General features: G+C 56.1%; 2 protein-coding genes across 2 annotated transcripts; both read right to left on the bottom strand.

The window, feature by feature from the left end:
* Positions 1-742: 742 nt before the first annotated feature.
* On the bottom strand, positions 743-4,950 carry LOC103608695 (cell wall integrity and stress response component 2-like). Its single transcript, XM_008593094.1, has 4 exons — positions 4,851-4,950; positions 2,413-2,769; positions 940-1,094; positions 743-805 (listed from the first exon to the last, which is right to left on the bottom strand). Exons 1-4 carry the CDS (start codon positions 4,948-4,950, stop codon positions 743-745), a joined length of 675 nt encoding a protein of 224 aa, XP_008591316.1.
* Positions 4,951-5,838: 888 nt separating this feature from the next.
* KIAA1683 (KIAA1683 ortholog) lies at positions 5,839-19,251 on the bottom strand. Its single transcript, XM_008593093.1, is given in 5 exon segments — positions 5,839-6,832; positions 14,266-15,336; positions 15,565-17,637; positions 17,639-17,745; positions 19,239-19,251. Coding segments are annotated over 5 exon segments (4,185 nt in total). The 3' UTR covers positions 5,839-5,911.
* Between the last annotated feature and the right edge of the window lie 1,699 nt (positions 19,252-20,950).

Raw genomic sequence — 20,950 nt, 5'->3', positions numbered from 1 at the left:
ACAATGGGAGGGGACAGAGTGTCCCCCGCACCCTGGGACGCAGGACTGAAATGATTCAAAGAAGACTGGTGGGAGAGGGTACCATGACTCCCCTGCAGAGCTGGTCTGTCTTCCCAAAGACTTGAAGAAAGATCAACCCAGTTCTGGCACTTGCTGGCTGGAAATTCTCCTGGGGTCCACAACCTTTGGGGTAAAACCCACACTCTTTCCCACAGCCTGCGCGACCCTCCCTCACCGCTCTGACCCTGTTTACCTCCCTGCTGTTTCTCAAACACCTCCAGGGTTTTCCTACCACAGAGCTTTCTGTGTCCACTTCCCAGGACACCTTCCCCAGCTTTCCTCAGGGTAGCTCCTGCCCACCCCTCAGGTCTCAGCTCAAACGTCACCTCCTCGGCAAGGCCTCCCTGTGACTCTCAGCAAACCTGGACACACCGGCCCTGTGGTCCCACAGCCCCAATCCGTGACTCTGCAGTCCTCAGTGCCATCTGAAATGACCTCATTTGATTCCCCCGGTTCCTGTCTGCACCCCCAAGACTGTGAGCCCCATGAGAGTGGAGACATGGTCCCCACTGTGACCCCAGCACAGGGCCCTGAACATAGTAGGCGATCAATTAATGGTTGTCACACAAATCCATGATTCAGGAGGCCTCAGATTATTAATAGGGGTTTTATTCCCTCAGGCTCTGCCCCTCCTCAGGCACCCCAGCCCCATCCAAGCCCATCTCTGTCGGCCCCCAGGGGATCACTCCAGTAGTTGGTGGGGTGATCTACTCCAGTAGAAGGATGGACCTTCGTTTATGGTTCCCTGGAAGAGGAAAACACACAGGAGCATTCAGGCCCCAGTGGGCTGTGCAGCAGGGCGCACCCTGCCTGGGAGGACTGCCGCCCCAACCCTGCCCTGGCCCCAGGGCCGAGCCCCCAGCCCAGCCCCCACCTCACCAGGGACACCTTATCCAGGTTCTTGAACTTGGACTCATCCTTGTGGCAGCACCTCACAGCCATTACCACAGACCCGATGACCAAAATAGACACCAACAAACACACAGCCACCACCACGCCTGGGTTCCTGTGTGACTCGGAGGCCCCAATGTAACCTGGAGCCGGAGGAAGGAGCCCTGAGTCAGCCCTGGGCCCCACCCCTCCCAAGTCTGAGACACCCATCAGGGCCCAGAGCCTTTTTTTTTTTTTTTTTTTTTTGTCCTTTTTTGAGACCGGCTGCACCACACTCAGCCAGTGAGCGCTGTGAGTGAACCGGTCATCCCTATATAGGATCTGAACCCGCGGCGGGAGCACTGCTGCGCTCCCAGCACCGCACTCTCCTGAGTGCACCACGGGCTCGGCCCTAGGGCCCAGAGCCTTTTAAATCTGTTTTCAGGGAGCTGTGCTCACTTCTCTCTTCCATTGTTTCTATAACCTTTTTAAAGCACATTTTTAGCCCTTTCCTTTTGAATATACTTATCTACAAGTATTCGTTTAGTTTGCTGTGTTTTCTTTGCCATCATTGGGTACTCTCAGCAGTTCTTCTGAAGTGAGAACATTCTAACCTAGACATGTTTCCAAATGCCTTGATATTCTGAAGACACATGCAAAATTCAATGCTTTGTGAAGATGGTGTGTATTCTGTGACTTTAAGCAAAAGATCATTATATTTCATGTTTGTACTTTTTGAACATTTTGGAGACAAGGTATTATTTTCAATCATAGATTTTTCCAGACCCCCTAAAACTGCTTGACCTCTGTGCAGTCCCTGGGGTCCTGTGTTGGTACAACCTGCAACCTCCCCACCTTCAACCCTCAATTCATAGCCCACTCAACCCCATTCCAGCCACCTCACTTTTCTCAAACACATCAGGCAGTCAGCCCCACCTCAGGGCTGGGCTGCCCTCCCACTAGATACCTGCATGGCTCCCTCCTTCACCTCCTCAAACTGAGATCTTAGCTCACCACTTTTTTTTTTTTTTTTTTTTTTTTAACTTAAAGGCTAGTCAAGCAAAATAATGGGAGTGGATAAGGAACAAAGAAATCTGTAACTGGTTGTGATCAATCAATTGTAAACACGACTGCACTCAGACCAGTCGCAGAACACTCAAAATTTTCAAACCATTTGCAACCATATTCCAACCCCTTGTCCTGCTCTATTTTGTTATTTTATGAACAAATAAATATATAGTTTAAACCTATCACCTCACCGGTATTTTTGTCTCTCTTGCATATAACTGTGTCCCAAGACCTGACACACACTAACCTCTTAGTAAGTGTTCTCCAGATGAAGGGGTGTAGACGAGGCGGTTGGGGAAGGGAGGCCCTCTCTAGCGCATTCCCGAGCCTGTGTCTCCCCCTGGTGGCCAATCCCAGAACTTCAGCCCGGTACCGGCCACCTGCCCCACACCCCCAAAACCTGTTACCACTCACCCTGGCCAGAGCGCCCCGAAGTCTGGTCAGTGCGGACCGAGGGCTCCGTCCCAGGACTGAGGGAACTGAGGTTCCAGTGCAGGGTGAAGGATGTGGAACCAGCGTGGGTGGAATGAGAAATGGAGGTGAGCTCTGAACTGGGTGAGTGAGAGCTGGTGTAGGTGACTGTCCCTAGTTGTGGGGTGGTGGTGATCATCCCTGGATCTGTGGAGCTGAGCTGGGTCGTGGAGTCTGCCTCCGAACTCGGGAGGCTGGAGGTGTCGGTGGTTTCCCCTGAAATGGAGGTAGAAGTGGCCGGAGGGATGGAAGTTGAGTCCTCTGTCACGCTGCTGCTCAGGGATAAAGAAGTCATAACCACTAGAAAGAAAAATGCCATTGAGGGTGCAGGAAGCACATGACAAAGAACAGGGTTTTGCAAACCTGGGTCACCCCGACCCCTCCCTCTCGAATGCCTCCTGCCCTATTATCACAAGTATCAATGCGAGGCTCATAGGGAGGCCCAGAGGATTTAGGATGCCATGAGGGAAACCAAGACTCCCTCAGGAGGTCAAGCTCCTTGTCTGAGGGCCCACAGTCACGGTTCAATTTCACACTGGGACCTCCCAGTCTTTTTGCCTCAAGGCTCTAGATGCCCCCCAGGATATGGGGAATGGCTGCAAGCCAGGCATTGGGCTCAGCAACTCCTTTCAACTTTCTGGGACTCGGTTTCCTTTTCTGTAAGATGGAGGTCATGGGAAATCAACGCCTCGGACAGTTCATCACTCAGGTTCAGCACACAGTGTGCCCTCAGGATGCTCAGCCGTACAGATCCCCCTCTGAGCTCAGTGAGGGCCAGCCCTAATCTTCTTCCCCAGGTACCTGGGAGGTCCCCAAGGCTAAACTCAGAGTTTTAACGGGAGGTAGAGACCTGGGTGCTGGGAACAGTCATCAGATCGTGTCTCTGGATCGTGTCCCTGCTTTGCTCCAGCCACTCCCTGGCACTCACCCTGTCCCAGGCATGGAGCCCAGGGACCAGGTGGAGGGCGGGTAAACAGCTCATGGGCCACCTCCCACAATTACTCCTGCACAGATACAGGCAGCTGGGCACCTCAGGGGTGTGCAAGTTCATTCATCAACTGCTCCCCGCCCCACCCTTGTTCACCCAGCCCCGCACAGATCTTTGAGCTTCCTCCTTGCCTCACCCCAGGCAGCAAAAATGCGGAAATAATGCAGCACTGACCCTGGGAGGGAAATGGGTCTGCCGGCCCCTATCCCCATCTCTCTGTTCAGTCTCCCAGGCCCTGGGGGGATGACAGATGAATCTAGAAGAGGCATGAAGCACCACTTGGACTTCATCCCTATTTTACCAAGGCTCAGAGTGGTAGAGGTATGGCCTGAGGTGATTGGGAAGGTAGGCAGGAGGACCTCCACGGAATTGAGGACTAACGGGTCAGCCTCCCCAAACTGCCTCCCACTATCATGTGAAGAGGAATTCAGACTATGAGAGGTTTCTCCTGAAATGAAAATGACTCAGGGGCCATAGTGGACCCCAAGTCAAGCCAGAATTCTGGGGAGCTGAATTTTTAAAGTGAACTGAGGAAAACCAGTGCACCTTAAAAGAGGAGGTGGAGGACAAAAGCCCTCCTGAATGCCCGGCACAGAGTAGGTGCTCATGAGCTGCTGGAGAACTGACCAGAAGGTAAAATGGGACTGTTTCTACACATAGTGCCCAGTGTTTGATTTTCCCAGAGACTCCTAGACTGGGAGACTGGCATGAGCCAAATCAACTGGTTCTAACCTGGGTCCAGCACAGGGCTGGACTGAGCCTCAGTTTCCTGAGCTACGAAATAGGGATAAAGGTGATGACTGAAGGAAACCCTTGTCTGCAGTCAGCATGCCAGCCCTGGTGGCCTCTGCTGTAATATAGGTTTGGGGCTGGGACACGGGTCAGAGAATGATGACTCGGTGGGAGGGGGAGGCTCGGGGAAGGGGATACAAACAAGGTCAACTCTTCTCCACGCTGAGAACTTTCTCATAGGGCAGCAGGAGGGAATTAAGTCAGACACCAAGAAGAATTTATGGGAGCATGGATGCTTGATGACCAGGAAGAGCCTCTGTTCCCTGGCCTCCCATGGCCCCGGGGTCATCATTCTCTCTTTGGGGTCTGGGCTAAGAGAAGCAGAGCCTCAGACTGGATGAGAGGCAATCCCCAGCCTCCAACCAGTTCAGGGCACACTGGGGTCACAGGTCGGGCAGCCCCAGGTCTTGGAAGCGAGAAGTTGCTCCCGCTGTTCTCACTTTCACATTTGTCTCTGGGGAAAGGTCAGTCTTCTCTGGAAGGCTGGCAGACGAGCGTGCTGAGGGAAGAGTCCAGAAGCCAGGTATGTGACTGGGTGTGTGCGCTCCCCACCCCACCCCCAGCTTTCCGGAAGCCGGGCTTCCCTCTTACCTGCTCTTACCTGTAGAGGTGGCAAGGGCAAACTGTTTATTAGCATCAAAAGGTTTCACTAGCAGCCCCAGAGCCAGAAGCAGAAGCGGCGGCAGCTGGGTGCCCGCCATTCCTGCGCGGAAGGGGCCGCCTCCGGCTCTGCACAGGTGTGTGGCCAGGTGCCTGCCCTTTACACCTGCGCGCGCGCGCCCCCTGCTGGCGGAGCGCGGGGCTGTGGAGGGGCGCGGAGAGGGCGGAGCGTCTGCACGTGGGGCCTCTAGGGGGTGCTCCTGTTCCCCAGGGAGTGCCATTCGTACCCTGCTCTTCACAGGACCCCCACTCCTCCTAAACACCCTGCCTGGACCATGACCCTGAAGCCCGCCATCTTTCCCATCCTCTCAGGACACCCTGCCCCCTCCCAGTCCCTCTTGCAGCCCCAGTACTCTGTGGTGCCCTCTCCATAGTTTCCCCAAACCCATGCCGGCACTCCCTCTGCCCCTCCCTTGCCAGGCTGACCCTTCTGGCAGTCCCCAGCCCCCTCCCCTCCTTCTGCCCTGTCCTTGTCCCCCTCTGTCTCACTCAGGCTGGAGCCCCTTGGGGGGGCCCAGCATCCCCCCAAATCAGGACATGTCTGGAACCCTCTAGCACTTCTAGAATGAAGCACCCATACAGCACCTGTAGGATTTTCTAGGGCTAAGGGACTCAAGGTGGGTGTTCCAGACCAGGTCCCCAGATACTGCTTTCTGGAGTGCACTGGGGACAGCTTCCATCTGGAACCGACTAGATACCACCTGGTTAACCATGGACAGACATGGCGGCAAGTGTGAGGCCATGCTGGTGGCCCCTGACTTCCAGGAAAGACTTGGGGACCCCATCCCGGCCACAGATCCTGGGCACAATCTGTGTGGTTGGAAGCTTTGGGGCCCCTCCTCTCTGGGATGTTTCAGGTCCCTCTCACTATATCCCCCCACACACCATGCCTGAGATTCTCCCATTAATCTGGAAAACATGAACCAAGATCCAGGCTGTGGAGGACTTTATTCATTAGACACAGCCCCTCCCACAGTGTCCTCCATGTTGGTAGCCAGGGTCCTAGACACCGGGCCAGTACGTGTGCCGCGAGCTGTTCCATGGGCTTGCTGGCCCCAAGAGTGCATCCGTGGTGAGGCAGGTGCGGGTGTGGTGGCCTCGCCAGTTGGCTTGGACCATCTTGGCTGCTACCTGCTGCTGCTTCAGCTGGCGGCGGATCTTGAAGCCCCTCCAGGCCGACTGGATGACTGTGGCCGCCTTGATCTGGTGACGCAGCTGCTGGGAGCTCTGCGAAGCCGGCTGGGAGACACAGGCCCATGGCCCACCCCCCTGGCCCACACCCTGCACCACCCGCGTGGGCAGGGTGTGGCCGCACATGTGGCAGGTGCGGGGACTGGAGCCCACAAGCATCACCACGCTGGGAGGGGACCCCAACCCGGTGCTCAGGGACTGGCAGAGGCTGCAGACGTGTGGCTGGCAAGACTGGTAACAGCGGTGATCAGAGGTGGTCCTGGCTCTGCTGCTGCCCAGCTCTGCCCACGTGCCCGGGAGCAGCATTTGCTGGGCGCGGTCCCGGCGGGTGCAGTAGCCTCGCCAGGCAGCCTGGATGACTGTGGTGGCTCTGTAGAGGTGGGTCAGTTTCCGCCGCACACAGTAGCCACGCCAAGTAGCTTGGATGATGGTGGCCCACTGGTGCCACACCTTGATGGTACGACGCACTAGGTAGCCACGCATGCACGCCTGGAGAGTGATCACGGCTTGGACGATTATCTCCTCTACAGTCTGCACCGACATCGTCAACTTCCCCGGCTGCCTGGGATCCGCTGACACCTTGCTGCCCACGGCGTCCCACGGCCCAGCACCCCTGGCTGGCCTCCTTGCGCTGCAGGGGGCCACAGCGGTGTGGTCCATGGGCCTGACCGTTACACTGGGAACAGCAGAGTTCCATGACTGGCCACCAGCCATGCCAGCATCCGTGGGGCCCTGGAGTACAGAGGGGATCAGGGATGCCTTCTGACTAACCACAGGACCCCCGGAGCTAGGGGAGTCCTGTATCCCCTCCTTTGATTCCTGATCAAAAAGGGGCCGTCGGGAACCACTCGGTGAAGACTCATAGCCTATAGACACCCTCCGGACTCCCAGGGACAGCTTAGGGATGGTCGTGCCACGTGCTGCCTCGCTGGTGTGGAGGATGGGTGTTATGCCCACTGAGGGTGCGCTGCTGGGCCGTTTGCCCTTGACCAGTGAGGTCCAGGATGCATGCTTCTGCACCTGATGGGAGGGCACAACCTTGGCCACAGAACCTTCTAGCATTTCCGGAACAGTGCTTCTGTGCATGGATCTGAAGGACTTTTTAGGGCCAAGGGACTCACGGTTGCTCTGGGCCTGGTTCCCAGACACTGGTTTCTGGAGTGCACTGGGGACAGCTTCCATCTGTAAGGGACTGGATGCTGCCTTTGTAGCCAAGGATGACAGCACGTGTGAGACCATGCTGGACCTCTGGGGTGGACTAGGGGTCTCCAACCTGGCCACAGACCCCAAATGCACACTAGATGCCATGGTACTGCCCGAAGCCAGCTGGGGTGATCCTGACACTTCAGTAGAAGCCACCATCCCCTGGGAATGGCTTTGGGGTCCAACATGAGCCATGGACTCCTGTATCAGAGCTGAGGGGGCCTCTGTGGGCCCAGGAGCCATGGGCTGACTCATGGCTGTGTCACCTACACATATCTGCCCACTCTCAGCCATAAGGTGGGAACTGGGGACCCTGCCACTGGTTATTGACTGTGGCTGTAGAGTTGGGGTGATGCTGCTGGCCATGGGGTGCTTGGCTAAACTCAGAGGCTGGAAAGACACTGGGACCTCACCACTGGCTTGGCTGGGAGCCACCTCCACCAAACAGTCCATCTGGGCTTTGGGAAGAGTCTCCTCCTCAAACTGGGGCCTGTGGTCATAGTCCACATCCATCCCCATGGCACCATGGTGTATCCACGGGGTTGCCCCAAGGACCCTGGACTTGCTGGTTAGATCCGTGGACTCGCTGCTGGATCCTGACACATGGGAGAGAGCCTCGTCCAGTTCTCCCGACTTTGCAATGTCCCAGCCCTCTGTGGCCTCAGGTGGTGTCATCCCAAGCTCTTGGCTCAGCTGAAAGGCTCTCGACAGTACCGTGGGTACTTGGGATACCCGCCTGGCTGTGCCACTAGCTCCCGAGGCTTGAGGATGAACTTGGTTCAGGCCAGTGCCATGGGATGCTGGGCCGGGGACTGTAGACCCCTCTCCAGCTGGGGCTCCATAATAAGGATGGGGAGTGATTCCAATCAGCATGGACCCCTGGGGGAGACTCTGGGCCCTACTAGAGGCCCCCACAGTTGCCATAGAACCAAGAGGTACACTTAGGTCCACCCCACTCACCACTGAATCTGGGAGTTGGCTTGGAGTGACTACACTAGCTGAGGGTCTTGCAGACAGACTTTGCCTGTCTGCTGCCGTCAGACTGTCGGCCACCCTACTGGCCACAGAACCTGGTGGGAGACTCCGGGCCCCACCATCGGCCAGATAACCTGATGAAAGATTCTGTCCCACGCCCCTGATCACAGACCCTGGGGGAAGAAGAGGGGCCATGCCACTAACCACAGCGCCTGGGGCCCTGGCTGTGTTCATCCTTCTGGCTACAGAACCTGGCATGAGACCACTGCCAGCCATGCCCAGCACGGAGCCCTGAGGGACAACATTTGCAGGTTGGTAGCTGGATAGGATAGGGTCCGAAGTGACCAGTGCAGCAACATTGACCTGAGAGATGCTGGGACCCACACTGGCCAGGGAGAGCTTGGACTGACTGTTGGCCAGGCTGGTGGGCACTGAAGCTGGGGGAAGGCTGGGGCCCACCCCCGTGGCCATGGAGACTCCACGAGTTAAAGGGGCACCTGCCCCCAAGATCTGGGGTGCCATAGGAGCTGTGCCACTGGCCACCTGAGACTGACTCTGACCCACACAAGTTGCTGTGCATCTCCTGGGTAGACGCCCAGCCACACCGTCACACACGGCTCCCTGAGACATACTTAGGAACACACTAGCAGCCACGGGGCCCTGTGGCATGCCCATAGCTGCACCCTGGAAGAGAGTCCCCTGAAAAACACTGGATCCCTGGCCTAGCCCACAGTCCTCCTCATTGGCCACAGAAGCCTGGCACAAGTTTGGCACTGAAACAGTGACCACAGAAGGTTGACACACACTTGAATACCTCCCACCAACACTGGGTGGCTGATGGAACCCAAATGACACTTCCCTGAACCCAGAGTCCTGGAGGTTGGAAACCACCCCAGTAGCCATCAGAGGGTCTTCCCTGGGGTCCACCCCAGTTCCCAGAGATGGCTGGTTTGAACCCTGACCCATGCCACTGGCCACACACGGGTATGGTTGACATGCGCTAACTGAAATAAAGATTGAAGGGGGACATAGATGAGGGGCTCCCGCACTCTCCCTGGAGGACTGCAGGCTTGAATCCACCCCAGGACCCCAACCGGGTGGGCTGAGGCCTTTCCCCACGCCACTGAGCACAGATGGCTGGGCCAGGCTGGATGCCAACCAGCGGGCCACAGATGGCTGGGCCGGACTGAAGGTCCCCCGACTGGCCGTGGGTGACTGGGATAGGGTGGGGGCCACCCAACTAACCATAGCTGGCTGGTCTAGTCTGGAAGTAAACTCAGTGGGTGTGGAAGTCTGACCTAGACTGGGGGCTACTCCACTGGCCATAGATGTCTGCGCCATCATAGATGACAGGGGTGTGCTGGGAAACACTCCACTGCTCACAGATGGCTGTCCTAGGACTGGGGCCACCACACTGGAGACCCATGGGTGGGCTAGGGTAGGGATTACCCCACTGGCCAGAGATGGGTGGGCAAAGCTTGGAGCCATCCCACTGGTCATAGACGGGTGGCCTAGGCTTGGGGACACCGCAGTAATCATAGATTGTTGGTGTAGGTTTGGTGACACCCCACTGGGCACAGATTGCTGGGCTAAGCTTGGGGACACCCCAGTGATCATAGATTGCTGGGCTAGGCTTGAGGATACCCCACTGGGAACAGATGGCTGGGCTAGGCTTGGAGACACCCCACTGGGCACAGAAGGCTGGGCTAGGTTTGGGGACACCCCACTGGGCACGGACGGTGGACCTAGGCTTGGGGACACCCCACTATGCACGGACGGTGGACCTAGGCTTGGGGACACCCCACTGGGCACAGATGGCTGGGCTAAGCTTGGGGACACCCCACTGGACACGGACGGTGGACCTAGGCTTGGGAACACCCCACTGGGCACAGATGGCGGGGCTAGGCTTGGGGACACCCCACTGTAAACAGATGGCTGGGCTAGGTGTGGAGACACCCCACTGGGCACAGATGGCTGGGCTAGGCTTGGGGACACCCCAGTGGTCAGAGATTGCTGGGCTAGGCTTGAAGATACCCCACAGGTTATAGATGGGTGACCAAGGCTTGGGGACACCACATTGGTCATAGAAGGCTGAGCTAGGCTTGGGAACACCCCACTGGGCACAGACGGTGGACCTAGGCTTGGGGACACCCCACTGGGCACAGATGGCTGGGCTAGGCTTGGGGACACCCCACTGGAAACAGATGGCTGGGCTAGGCTTGGGGACACCCCACTGGGCACAGATGGTTGGGCTAGGCGTGGAGACACCTCACTGGGCACAGATGGCTGGGCTAGGCTTGGGGACACCCCAGTGGTCAGAGATTGCTGGGCTAGGCTTGAGGATACCCCACTGGTTATAGATGGGTGACCAAGGCTTGGGGACACCACATTGGTCACAGTAGGCTGGGCTAGGCTTGGGGATAGCCCTCTGGGAACAGATGGCTGGGCTAGACTTGGGGACACTCCACTGGGCACAGATGGCTGGGCTAAGCATGGGGACACTCCACTGGGCACAGATGGCTGGGCTAGGCTTGGAGACACTCCACTGGGCACAGATGGCTGGGCTAGGCTTGGGGACACCCCACTGGGCACAGATGGCTGGGCTAGGCTTGGGGACACCCCACTGGGCACAGATGGCTGGGCTAGGCTTGGGGACACCCCACTGACCACAGATGGCTGGGCTAGGCATGGGGTCACCCTACTGGCCACAGATGGTTGTGCTAGGCTTGGGGATACCCTGCTGGTCATAGATGGTTGGGCTAGGCTTGGGGACATCCCACTGGCAACAGATGACTGAGCTAGGTTTGGAGCCACCCCAGTGATCATAGATGGTTGTGCTAGACTTGGGGACATCTCACTAGACACAGATGGGTATCCTAGGCTTGGGGACACCCCACTGACCATAGGTGGGAAGCCTAGGCTTAGGGCCACCCCAGTGGTCATAGATGGCTGGGTTAGGCTTGGGGACACCCCACTGGGCACTGATGGCTGGACTAGGCTTGGGGACACCCCAGTGGTTATTAAAGGCCGGGCTAGGATTGGGGCCACCCCAGTGGTCATAGATGGGTGGCCTAGGTTTGGTGACACCACAGTGGTCATAAATGGCTGGACTAGGTGTGAGGACACCCCTGTGGTCATAGATGGGTGACCAAGGCTTGGGGACACCCCATTGGCCATAGATTGGAAGGCTAGGCTTGGGATCACCCCACTGGTCATAGATGGCTGAGGTAGAATTGGGGACACCCCATTGACCATAGGTGGGAGGCTTAGGCTTCGGGACACCCCACTGGCCATAGATGGCTGGGTTAGGCTTAGGGACACCCCAGTGGTCATAGATGGGTGGCCTAGGCTTGGGAACACCTCAGTGGTCATAGATGGCTGAGTTAGACTTGGGGACACCCCAGTGGTCATAGATGGGTGGCCTAGGCTTGGGGACATCTCACTGCTCCCAGATAGGTAACCTAGGCCAGGGGCCATCCTTCTGGCTACAGATAGCAGGGATGAGTTGGGGGTCACCCCACAACCCATAGATGTATTAGCTAGGCTGAGGGCCACCCCACTCTTCTTAGATGGGTTTGCTAGGCCGCGGGACACCTTACTGGATGCTGGTGGCTGTGATAGGCTTAAAGTCAACCTACCAGCCACTGACGGCTTGCCTGTGGTTGGGTACACCCTACTGGCCCCTGATGACTGGTCTAGGTTTGGAGCTACCCTATTGACCACTGTAGGCTGGGATGTGCTTGGGGCCAACCCAGTGGCCACAGATGGCTCCCGATATATAGTGGGGACCACAGTATCCCAAGACAGACTCTTCCTCATCCCTGTTCTGAAGGTCGATTTAGCAAATCTCTCTATCAAATTCATAGAGCTTTGCTCTGAGGGGAACTTATCCACCTCACTCTCTGAGCTCCAGTGGACACTCAAGGCCGAGTCAATGCACATGGAGCTATGCTGTAGAACTGGTATTAGCTCTGAGTCTGTGAAGGGCTGGTGTTGGAGGATTGGGATCCTGTGCCTATGGCCAGCTTTTTCAGTCTCTTTCATGTCCTCAAGCCTCTGGAGCCTCCCCATGGACTCCCGAGAGAGAAGGGACTCTAGCTGGAGGTCCTCGTCCAGGTTGCCTTCGCAGGACTCCTCCTCCACCAGGTTGACGGTGGTGAGGCTGGCCGCAGAGGTGGTGGACAGGCTGTGTGAGCTATAGCTTGGCAGGGAGCTATAAGAGTGACTCTCATTGAGGCCGAAGGCCGTGGAGTCCTGGCAGAAGCTTCTGGCCAAGCCATTTTCTGAACCCTGCGGCAAACTGGACATCAACTCACTGAGAATGGACATCTGGCGGCCAGTCGCCAGCTCCCGGGAGCAGGGCGGGGTGGAAACACAACGCTGTGTAGGAGCCCGCTCCTGTCCAGGGGTGGACATCTGGGGAAGGACTTGTGCCAACCTGCGGCCCAGGGAACCTGGGAACAGACTGCCATCTACCCAAGTCTTGGCTGCCTGCACCTGGCTCCTCGGGGAGGCCTGCGATGGATTTGGGGTCCCCTTGTTGATCGTCTCCCTAGTCCCCCGGGAGCCCTGTTTGTGACTTGGGGGCTGAGTCTTTCTCTGCAGGCTCCCCTCAGAGGCCCTGGATGGCTGGCGAGGACCTCTGGCCACTGCGGGTTGATACAGTTTGGGGGGCAACCTGCTGACCCCCGGGTGCTGACACGGAGTAGAACCCCCACCGGCAGAGGAAGACTGGTGGGGACAGTGGGTGGCCCTCCCACCGCCTGCACTGCCCGAAACCGCACCCGAGGCCACCCCGCCCTCCCTTGATGACGTCCACGAACAGGGGGCTACCCTGCTGACCGCCTGTGGCTTGTGGGAGCTCGGAGACTTGTCATGGGCCACCGATGACCGGCTTGTGCTGGGGCCCATGCCATTGGCAATGAGCAGCTGCCACAGACTGGGGGGCGGCTGCAGGTGAGGGGGCTGGGGCAAATTGGGACCTTCACCACTTGCCATGGGGTGGAAATCAGAGGCCACTTCGCCGGCCCCCAGGGCCAGGCACCAATTTTCCTTTCTGACCTTGGGGCTCACATACCGCTTGCAGGAGAAGACCCTGCCTGGGTCCCCTGTCCCCCATGTTGGCATGGGGTCCAGGCCAGTCATCAGGGGACACAAGTTAATGCTGCCAACCAACGTACCAGTCAAGGAGACACCCACAGAGACCATGGAGGAGCAGAGTAGCCCCCCCGATGTGGGCATACAGCTTGCAGGAGAAGCCCCTGCCTGGGTCCCCTGTCCCCCATGTTGGCATGGGGTCCAGGCCAGTCATCAGGGGACACAAGTTAATGCTGCCAACCACCGTACCAGTCAAGGAGACACCCACAGAGACCATGGAGGAGCAGAGTAGCCCCCCCGATGTGGCCCCGGCCCCCATCTCCTCCAAGGGCCCGACTGCCCGAAACCGCACCCGAGGCCACCCCGCCCTCCCTTGATGACGTCCACGAACAGGGGGCTACCCTGCTGACCGCCTGTGGCTTGTGGGAGCTCGGAGACTTGTCATGGGCCACCGATGACCGGCTTGTGCTGGGGCCCATGCCATTGGCAATGAGCAGCTGCCACAGACTGGGGGGCGGCTGCAGGTGAGGGGGCTGGGGCAAATTGGGACCTTCACCACTTGCCATGGGGTGGAAATCAGAGGCCACTTCGCCGGCCCCCAGGGCCAGGCACCAATTTTCCTTTCTGACCTTGGGGCTCACATACCGCTTGCAGGAGAAGACCCTGCCTGGGTCCCCTGTCCCCCATGTTGGCATGGGGTCCAGGCCAGTCATCAGGGGACACAAGTTAATGCTGCCAACCAACGTACCAGTCAAGGAGACACCCACAGAGACCATGGAGGAGCAGAGTAGCCCCCCCGATGTGGCCCCGTCCCCCATCTCCTCCAAGGGCCCGACGTGCTGGCCCAAGGCGAAGCCCTCCCAGGCCCCAACCTGGGAGGAGAACCTGACCTTGCTGGGCTGTGGTTTCACGGGCCCGCACGCAGCCAGTGGGCTCCCCCTGTAATCCACCTCCACTGGGGCCGGCACCGTGGTCATCCTGCTTCCCGCAGTTTTCGAGTCGGCCTTGGGGAGCTTGGCTGCAGTCCTCAGGGCCGCCTGGGACAAAGACTGGCTCAGGACAGCGCCCAGCTCGCCCTGGCACAGGGCCTGACTCAGAGCCGCCCTCTCCTCATCTGTCAAGGCCTTGCTGAGGACCTCGGCCAGTCTGCCCTGCATGGCCTTTGTGAGTTCCGCCCGCAGCTCGCCCCGGGACAGGGCACGGGACAGGGTGATGCCGAGCTCACCCCAGGACAGAGCCTTCACCAATACCATGCCCAGTATGCCCTGGGGCAGTGCTTTGGCCACAGTGGTCCCCAGGATCTCCTTGGACAGGGCCTGGTTCAGAGCCGCCCGTACTTCTGTCTGGGACAGGGCTTTGGCCAGCAGGGCACGGAGATCCTCCTGGGAGCCCAGCACCATGGCCAGCTCGGCACACAGGGAGGCCAGCTGGAAGGCTGTGGCATCGTCCTGGCAGGGAGCAACCTGGCTGGGCATCGACGGTTGGGCCCGTGTGGTCCCACTGTCACCCCAGGAGTCACTGCACATGGGGTGCCCCGTGGGTGCCGACAGAGGCACCAGCATGCCCTGGCTCTCAGGGGCCACTGGGCGCAGGCCCTGGGTGGCCTTGTCCTGCCCATGGCTGTGGGGATGGAGCTGGGTTGGTCTATTATCTAGCTTAGCACCAATGTGCAGGCAGGTGTGGGTGGACGCCTTGGACCCAGTCAGTAGCGGCTGGGAGTGGGTCTTGCTGCTGAGTTCAACAGATTGGTGTGCTGTGCAGAGGCCCTTGGCCTTATCTGTGACCAGCTGGGCCTGGGACTGTGTCTTCACCAGCCTAGTGGGTAGGTGTACTCGGGATGGAACCTTCATCGCCCCTGCAACCAGCTGAGCCTGGGACTGTGCCTTGGTCAGACATGTAACCAGATGGGCCAGGGATGGGGCCTTGGTCAGCTTGATGGGCAGACGTATTTGAGATGGGGTCTTGGCCGGACATGTGCCCAGCTGTGCCTGTGTCTTGGTCTGTCCAGTATGAGGCCTTCCCTGGGATGAGGCCTTCATTAGGAGTGCAGCCAGCTGTGCCTGGGACAGGGCGCTGGTCTGCTGGGCAGGTGGATGGGCCTGGGACAAGGCCTTGGTCAGGCACGTGCCCAGCTGTGCCTGGGATAGTGTACTGGTCTGCTGGGCAGGTGGACGTGCCTGGGACGAGGCCTTGGTCAGGCACATGCCCAGCTGTGCCTGGGACAGGGCACTGGTCTGCTGGGCAGGTGGACGTGCCTGGGATGTGGCCTTGGTCAGCGGGACAGCCAGCTGTGCCTGGGGCAGGACCACAGCCGTTTCCATAGGCATGTACACCTGGGATTGGACCTTAATGACGTCCATCCTCACGTGTGCCTGTGATGGGGCTTTGTTCCTTTCCTCAGCAGCTTTTATCCAGGTCGAGGACCTCAGCATTCCCGCCGCCACATTGGTCCTAGGTATTGTCTCTGCTTTCACCTGTTTCTGGAGGCAAGCCTTAATTTTCTCAGCATCCAAAGGAGGCTTGGCTGGAGCCTTAGGAGCCCCAGATACCAGTCGGGGCTGGGGGAGCCACTTGACATTTGCCTCACTGAGGTATGAGTGGGACGAGACTTTGACAGTCCCCACCGCCTGCTTTGTATTCACTGTGGCCTTGGCCTTTGGCACGTTCAGATGCATGTGGGACAAAGTGTTGGAAGTTCCAGCTGCTACTGCTGCTTGGGGTGAAGACTTGAGGTTTGCAGCTTCCGGAGTGGCCGAGCACAGGGTCCTGAGGACAGCAGCTACTGAGCGTATCTGGGCTGGGGTCTTGGTTATCATGGACGCCAGGCGTGCCTGGGGTGGGGGCTTGGTCATCGAGGTGACCGGGCATGTCTGGGATGAAGTCTTAGCCATGGTGACTCCCAGACATTTTTGCAGGGGGCTTTTGGTTGTGGTGGCTGCCGGGCGCATCTGGGGTGACGTCTTCACCGTGGCAGGCACCACACACATCTGGGGTGTGGTCTTGGTCATTGCAACCACTGGACGTGTCTTGGATGGGGGCTTGATCATCGAGGCCAACAGGCACACCTGGGGCAGGATCTTGGCCGTGACCGCTGCTGGGCGTGTCTGCGATGGGTTACTGGTTACAGAGGCTGTTGGTCGCACTTGAGCTGGGGTCTTGGTCATCACAGGCACTGGGCATGTCTGGGCTGGGGTCTTGATTATGGTGGACACCGGGCATGTCTGGGGTGGAGTTTTGGTCATTGTGGGCACTGGGTATGTCTGGGCTGGGGTCTTGGCTACAGAGACCACTGGGCACATCCTGGGTGGAGTCTTGGTCACTGTGGGCACCGGGCAAGTCTGGGCTGAGGTATTGGTCATCGTGGACACCAAATACATCTGGGGTGGGGTGTTGGTTATTGAGACCACTGGATACATCTGGGATGGGGCTTTGAGGATTTCTGCTTCCACATGGGCTTGGGTCTGGGCCTGGGTCTTGAATGACCTAGAAACTTCCTGGCTATACCTTCCGGCTACTGGTGGCTCCAGAGCCCCTGTTTTGTTGGTTCCGGCAGTGACATGACTGGTCTTCACTGTGTCCCCCTCTGCGTGGCTGAGGCAGGCATTTCTGAAGGTTCTTGTCACCAGGCACGGTTGGCGTTTTGTGTCTAGACTCACTGGGCACGAAAGCTTCATGGTTACGGTCTGATGTGGCAGAAAGGTGGCTCCAGGCGTTCCGGCAGCATGGGGAGCCTGCATGCCGGCCTCCGGGGTGCCCTGGGCTGCCCAGGGCTGCAGATGGGCCAGACGGTCAGAGGAAGGAAACTGGGTCTCCTTGTTCAACGTGAGGGGCTGGCAGAGAAGGCGGTTCTCTTCTGGATATTGGAATCGCACCTGCTGGGGACGGTGGTAAGGGATGTCCCCTTCCTCGGCGTCCGTTTTCTTCACCACCGCCTTGCTAGACCGGAGGATGCGGCGGGTGTTGAAGCGCCTCCAGGCCTCCTGGATAGCCTTGGCTGCCAGCATCTGGGAAACCAGCTTCTGCCGGAGCCGGTAGCCCCTCCAGTTGGCTTGGATGAGGGTGGCCGCACGGGACAGCATCATGTCCATCTCGTCCACCAGGATGTTCTTGAAGGCCTGGCTCTTGACCATGGCCCGGAGGCGCGGGATGAGGTGGGGCGCCGTCTTGTCCTTGGCTGGCTGTTGCAGGAGGGACTCCCTGGACTTGGTGGGTTCATGCTGCAGCTGTGGAGACAGCATCCCCAGCTTGTCTTGGAAACTAGGGATGGGCTGAGGATGGAGGAGGCACTGCCCACTGGATGACGAGTGGCTTGGGAACAGTATCTGTGTTGTTTGCTGCATTGTCTTGGTTCCTGAGCGGGTTAGCTCTGCCTGTTAAGGGCGGCAGAGGGTGGTCAAAGGGTGGGGGTCACAAAGACAAGAGGTCTCGTGGCTGTGGTGGCACTTGCCCCAAGACCCAGGTCTTCTTTTTTTTTAATTAGCATATTCATTGTTACAAATCATACTTGTTCTTTATGCCCCTTATCCAATCTCTCCCCTCCCCCTTCCCCTCCCCCAAGACCAAGGTCTTCTTGTTCCTGGCACCTTGCAATCTTCCTCCTCCTTTTTTCTGTCCCTCGTTCTCCCGGCCACCTGCTCAGGTAGCCTTTGGTGCTCATGTATGCATCCCTCATCCTGCAGTCACATTGATGGTGGCACACGGTGCATGTCCTCATCTGAATGCCCAACCACCCACCTGCTTTCCAAACTTTCTCTGTGTCTTTCTCTGAACATATCCCAAGGCACTCATCACGCTGTTTTGGAAATTTCCTGTTTGCCTGTGTGTGTGTGTAAGACAGTTATCTGCCTCTCCCCAGTGACTGTGAATTCCGAGAGCTCAGGAACCAGGTCAGAGTCATTTCTGTGTCCTCATCTTAGTCACTGGGCCTGACTCCAGGCTGTGAAGGAGGGGGTACTGGGTGTGTGGGTGTCTTGACTTATAAATAAGGGTGTGCTCTAGAAGATGGATGGACAGATGGACACAGAACTAGATACGGAATGGATAATCAATGGATGAATGAATGGTGGATGGGTTGGAGGGATGGACAAAAGGTCGGGTGGAAGAATAGATGGGCAAATGAAGTTAATGAATGAACTGATGAACAGGTAAATGTATAGAGAAATGGGAAGGCGGGTTAGCTCTGTTGGTTAGAGTTTGGTGCTGATAATACCAAGGTCCAAGGTTCCATCCCTGTTCCAGCCATCCACCAAAACAAACAAAAATTAATAGAGAAAAGGACACACGGATGAATGGATGGAAGGATGAATGGATGGATAGAAGGATGGAAGGAAGGAAGGAAGGAAGGAAGGAAGGAAGGAAGGAAGGAAGGAAGGAAGGAAGGAAGGATGGATGGAAGGATGGATGGATGGGTGTATGGATGGAAGGATAGATGGATGGATGGATGGATGGATGGATGGATGGATGGATGGATGGACGGATGGATGGAAGGATGGACGGATGGATGAGTGGGTGGGTGGATGGGTAGATGGAAGCTGAGAAATGGATGTGTAGATGAAGAGGGCTGATGGAGTCGAAGAGACAAACAAATAGGAAGTGGACTGATGCATGGAAAGATGGATGGATAGATGGGTGAATGGATGGTGGAGGGCTGGTAGATAATGGATAGACCAATGGCACATAGAAGGATGGGTAGAAGGAAGAACGAGAGGATGACTGTGGCTTTCAGAAGTAACTTGGGTGCAGAGAGGGTTAGGACACTGTCAAGCCACACTGAGGCATAACCTGGAGCATAACACACTTGTTTGGCAGAAGCCCCCCTCTTTGGGCTGAACAAGTCAGACTCCTTGCTCAGCCATCTTCTTACCTTGTAGAGTCATAGAGTTAGAGGAGGAGCAGGAGAGGAAGGTGCAATCTCAGAAGCCAGCCTGCAAGAGGAGGCAGCCTTCAGCCCTTCATCCCACGCAATGTGCAGCAACAGTGCCCTGGGCTGGATCTATCCCCAAGACCAAAATGAGAAGAAATGTTAAAAGCAAAAAAGCTAAATTCTCAAAAACAAAATTTAAGTCTGCAAAGGTGAATGTACAAGGAAGTTTATTCCAGTGTTTTTTTGTCATTAAAAATAAACTAACAAACAAAAACTGGAAACAACCAAAAGGTGATTAGTTGGGATTCAGCTAAAAATGTATCAAGTGTACTCAAGGATATTCATTACTGTACTGTTCTAAAGAACAGTAAAAACTGAAAACAACCCAAATGCTTATTAACAGAGGAGTGGCTGAAATTGATCGATAGAACATTCACGCAATGGCAAGATTTCTAGTCATTAGAAGTGGTGTCCAGACACACGAGAATGGCTAAAGTTAAGAAGACAGACAACACTAAGTGTTGACAAGACTGGAGAGTACCTGGAACTCTTTTTTTTTTTTTAAGCACCTGAAACTCTTGATGGCAATATAAAATGACACAACCACTTTGTAAAACTGGCAATATCTTGAAAGTAACCCCGGCAATACCACTCTGACAAATATCCTCAAGAATTCCAAATGTTTGGGCCGAACCCATGGCTCACTCGGGAGGGTGCGGCGCTGGGAGCACCAAGGCCTCAGGTTTGGATCCTATATAGGGGTGGCCGGTGCACTCACTGGCTGAGCATGGTGTGGGTGACACCAAGCCAAGGGTTGCGATTCCCTTACCAGTTACCAAAAAAAAAAATTGTGGAGTTTAGCCTTCTTGTCAAGGTGGCAGGATGACAGATGAAAGAACCTGACCCCCTGTGTTCCAAACACAAGTGACAGATAAGATATTTTAAAACAATGTTACCACGATCTAATCCTTGCTCACGAATAAGATGCAAATATTCTAAATAAAATATGACCAGTTATCAAAAGAATAATACCATGGTCAGTAGGATTTATTCCAGGGATGTAAGAATGGTTCAATATCTATAAATCCCCAAGGTCATTCATTACACCTAGAAATTAAAAGAGAGCTGTAAGATTTTTTCAAACAGTGCCCAAAAAGCATGTTATCAAATCCAATAGCTATTTCTAATAAAAAACTTATAAACATAGATAGGATAGTACTTAAATAAGCAAGGCTGACCACACAATCACAGCACATGTTATTTTAAATGGTAAAATCCTAAATCCATTTCCATTAAAAGAAGTAGCAAAGTCCTGCAGGCGGTCTCCCCCATGCAGGTAACATCATTTTTGATGTTACAGCTACATGACAAAGCTAGATGACAAGGACTGGAATAATTAATGAAAATATTCCAAAAGAAGAGTTTAGCTAATGCTGAGATTGTCTACCTAAAAGACCCAAGAGATTCTAATTTTAAAACCAAAAAATGACAAGAAGAAAAAACCTCCATCTTTCCTAAGTCACTTGGGTAAATTGCCTACATAGGAAAACCAACAGCTTTTCTGTATTCAAAGAAACATCAGCTGGAAATGGAAACTAGAAGAAAAATACCATGTACAGTAATATCGAAAGCTATATAAGGCATAGGAACCAAGTTTACACACAAGCTAAAGGAGCTACTTGGCTTTTTGTTTCTGGCATCTGGCCAGTGCA

This window comes from Galeopterus variegatus, unplaced genomic scaffold (assembly GCF_000696425.1).
Source record: "Galeopterus variegatus unplaced genomic scaffold, G_variegatus-3.0.2 Scaffold8698, whole genome shotgun sequence".
Classification (NCBI taxonomy): Eukaryota; Metazoa; Chordata; class Mammalia; order Dermoptera; family Cynocephalidae; genus Galeopterus; species Galeopterus variegatus.
This window is presented reverse-complemented; position numbering and strand designations above follow the sequence as displayed.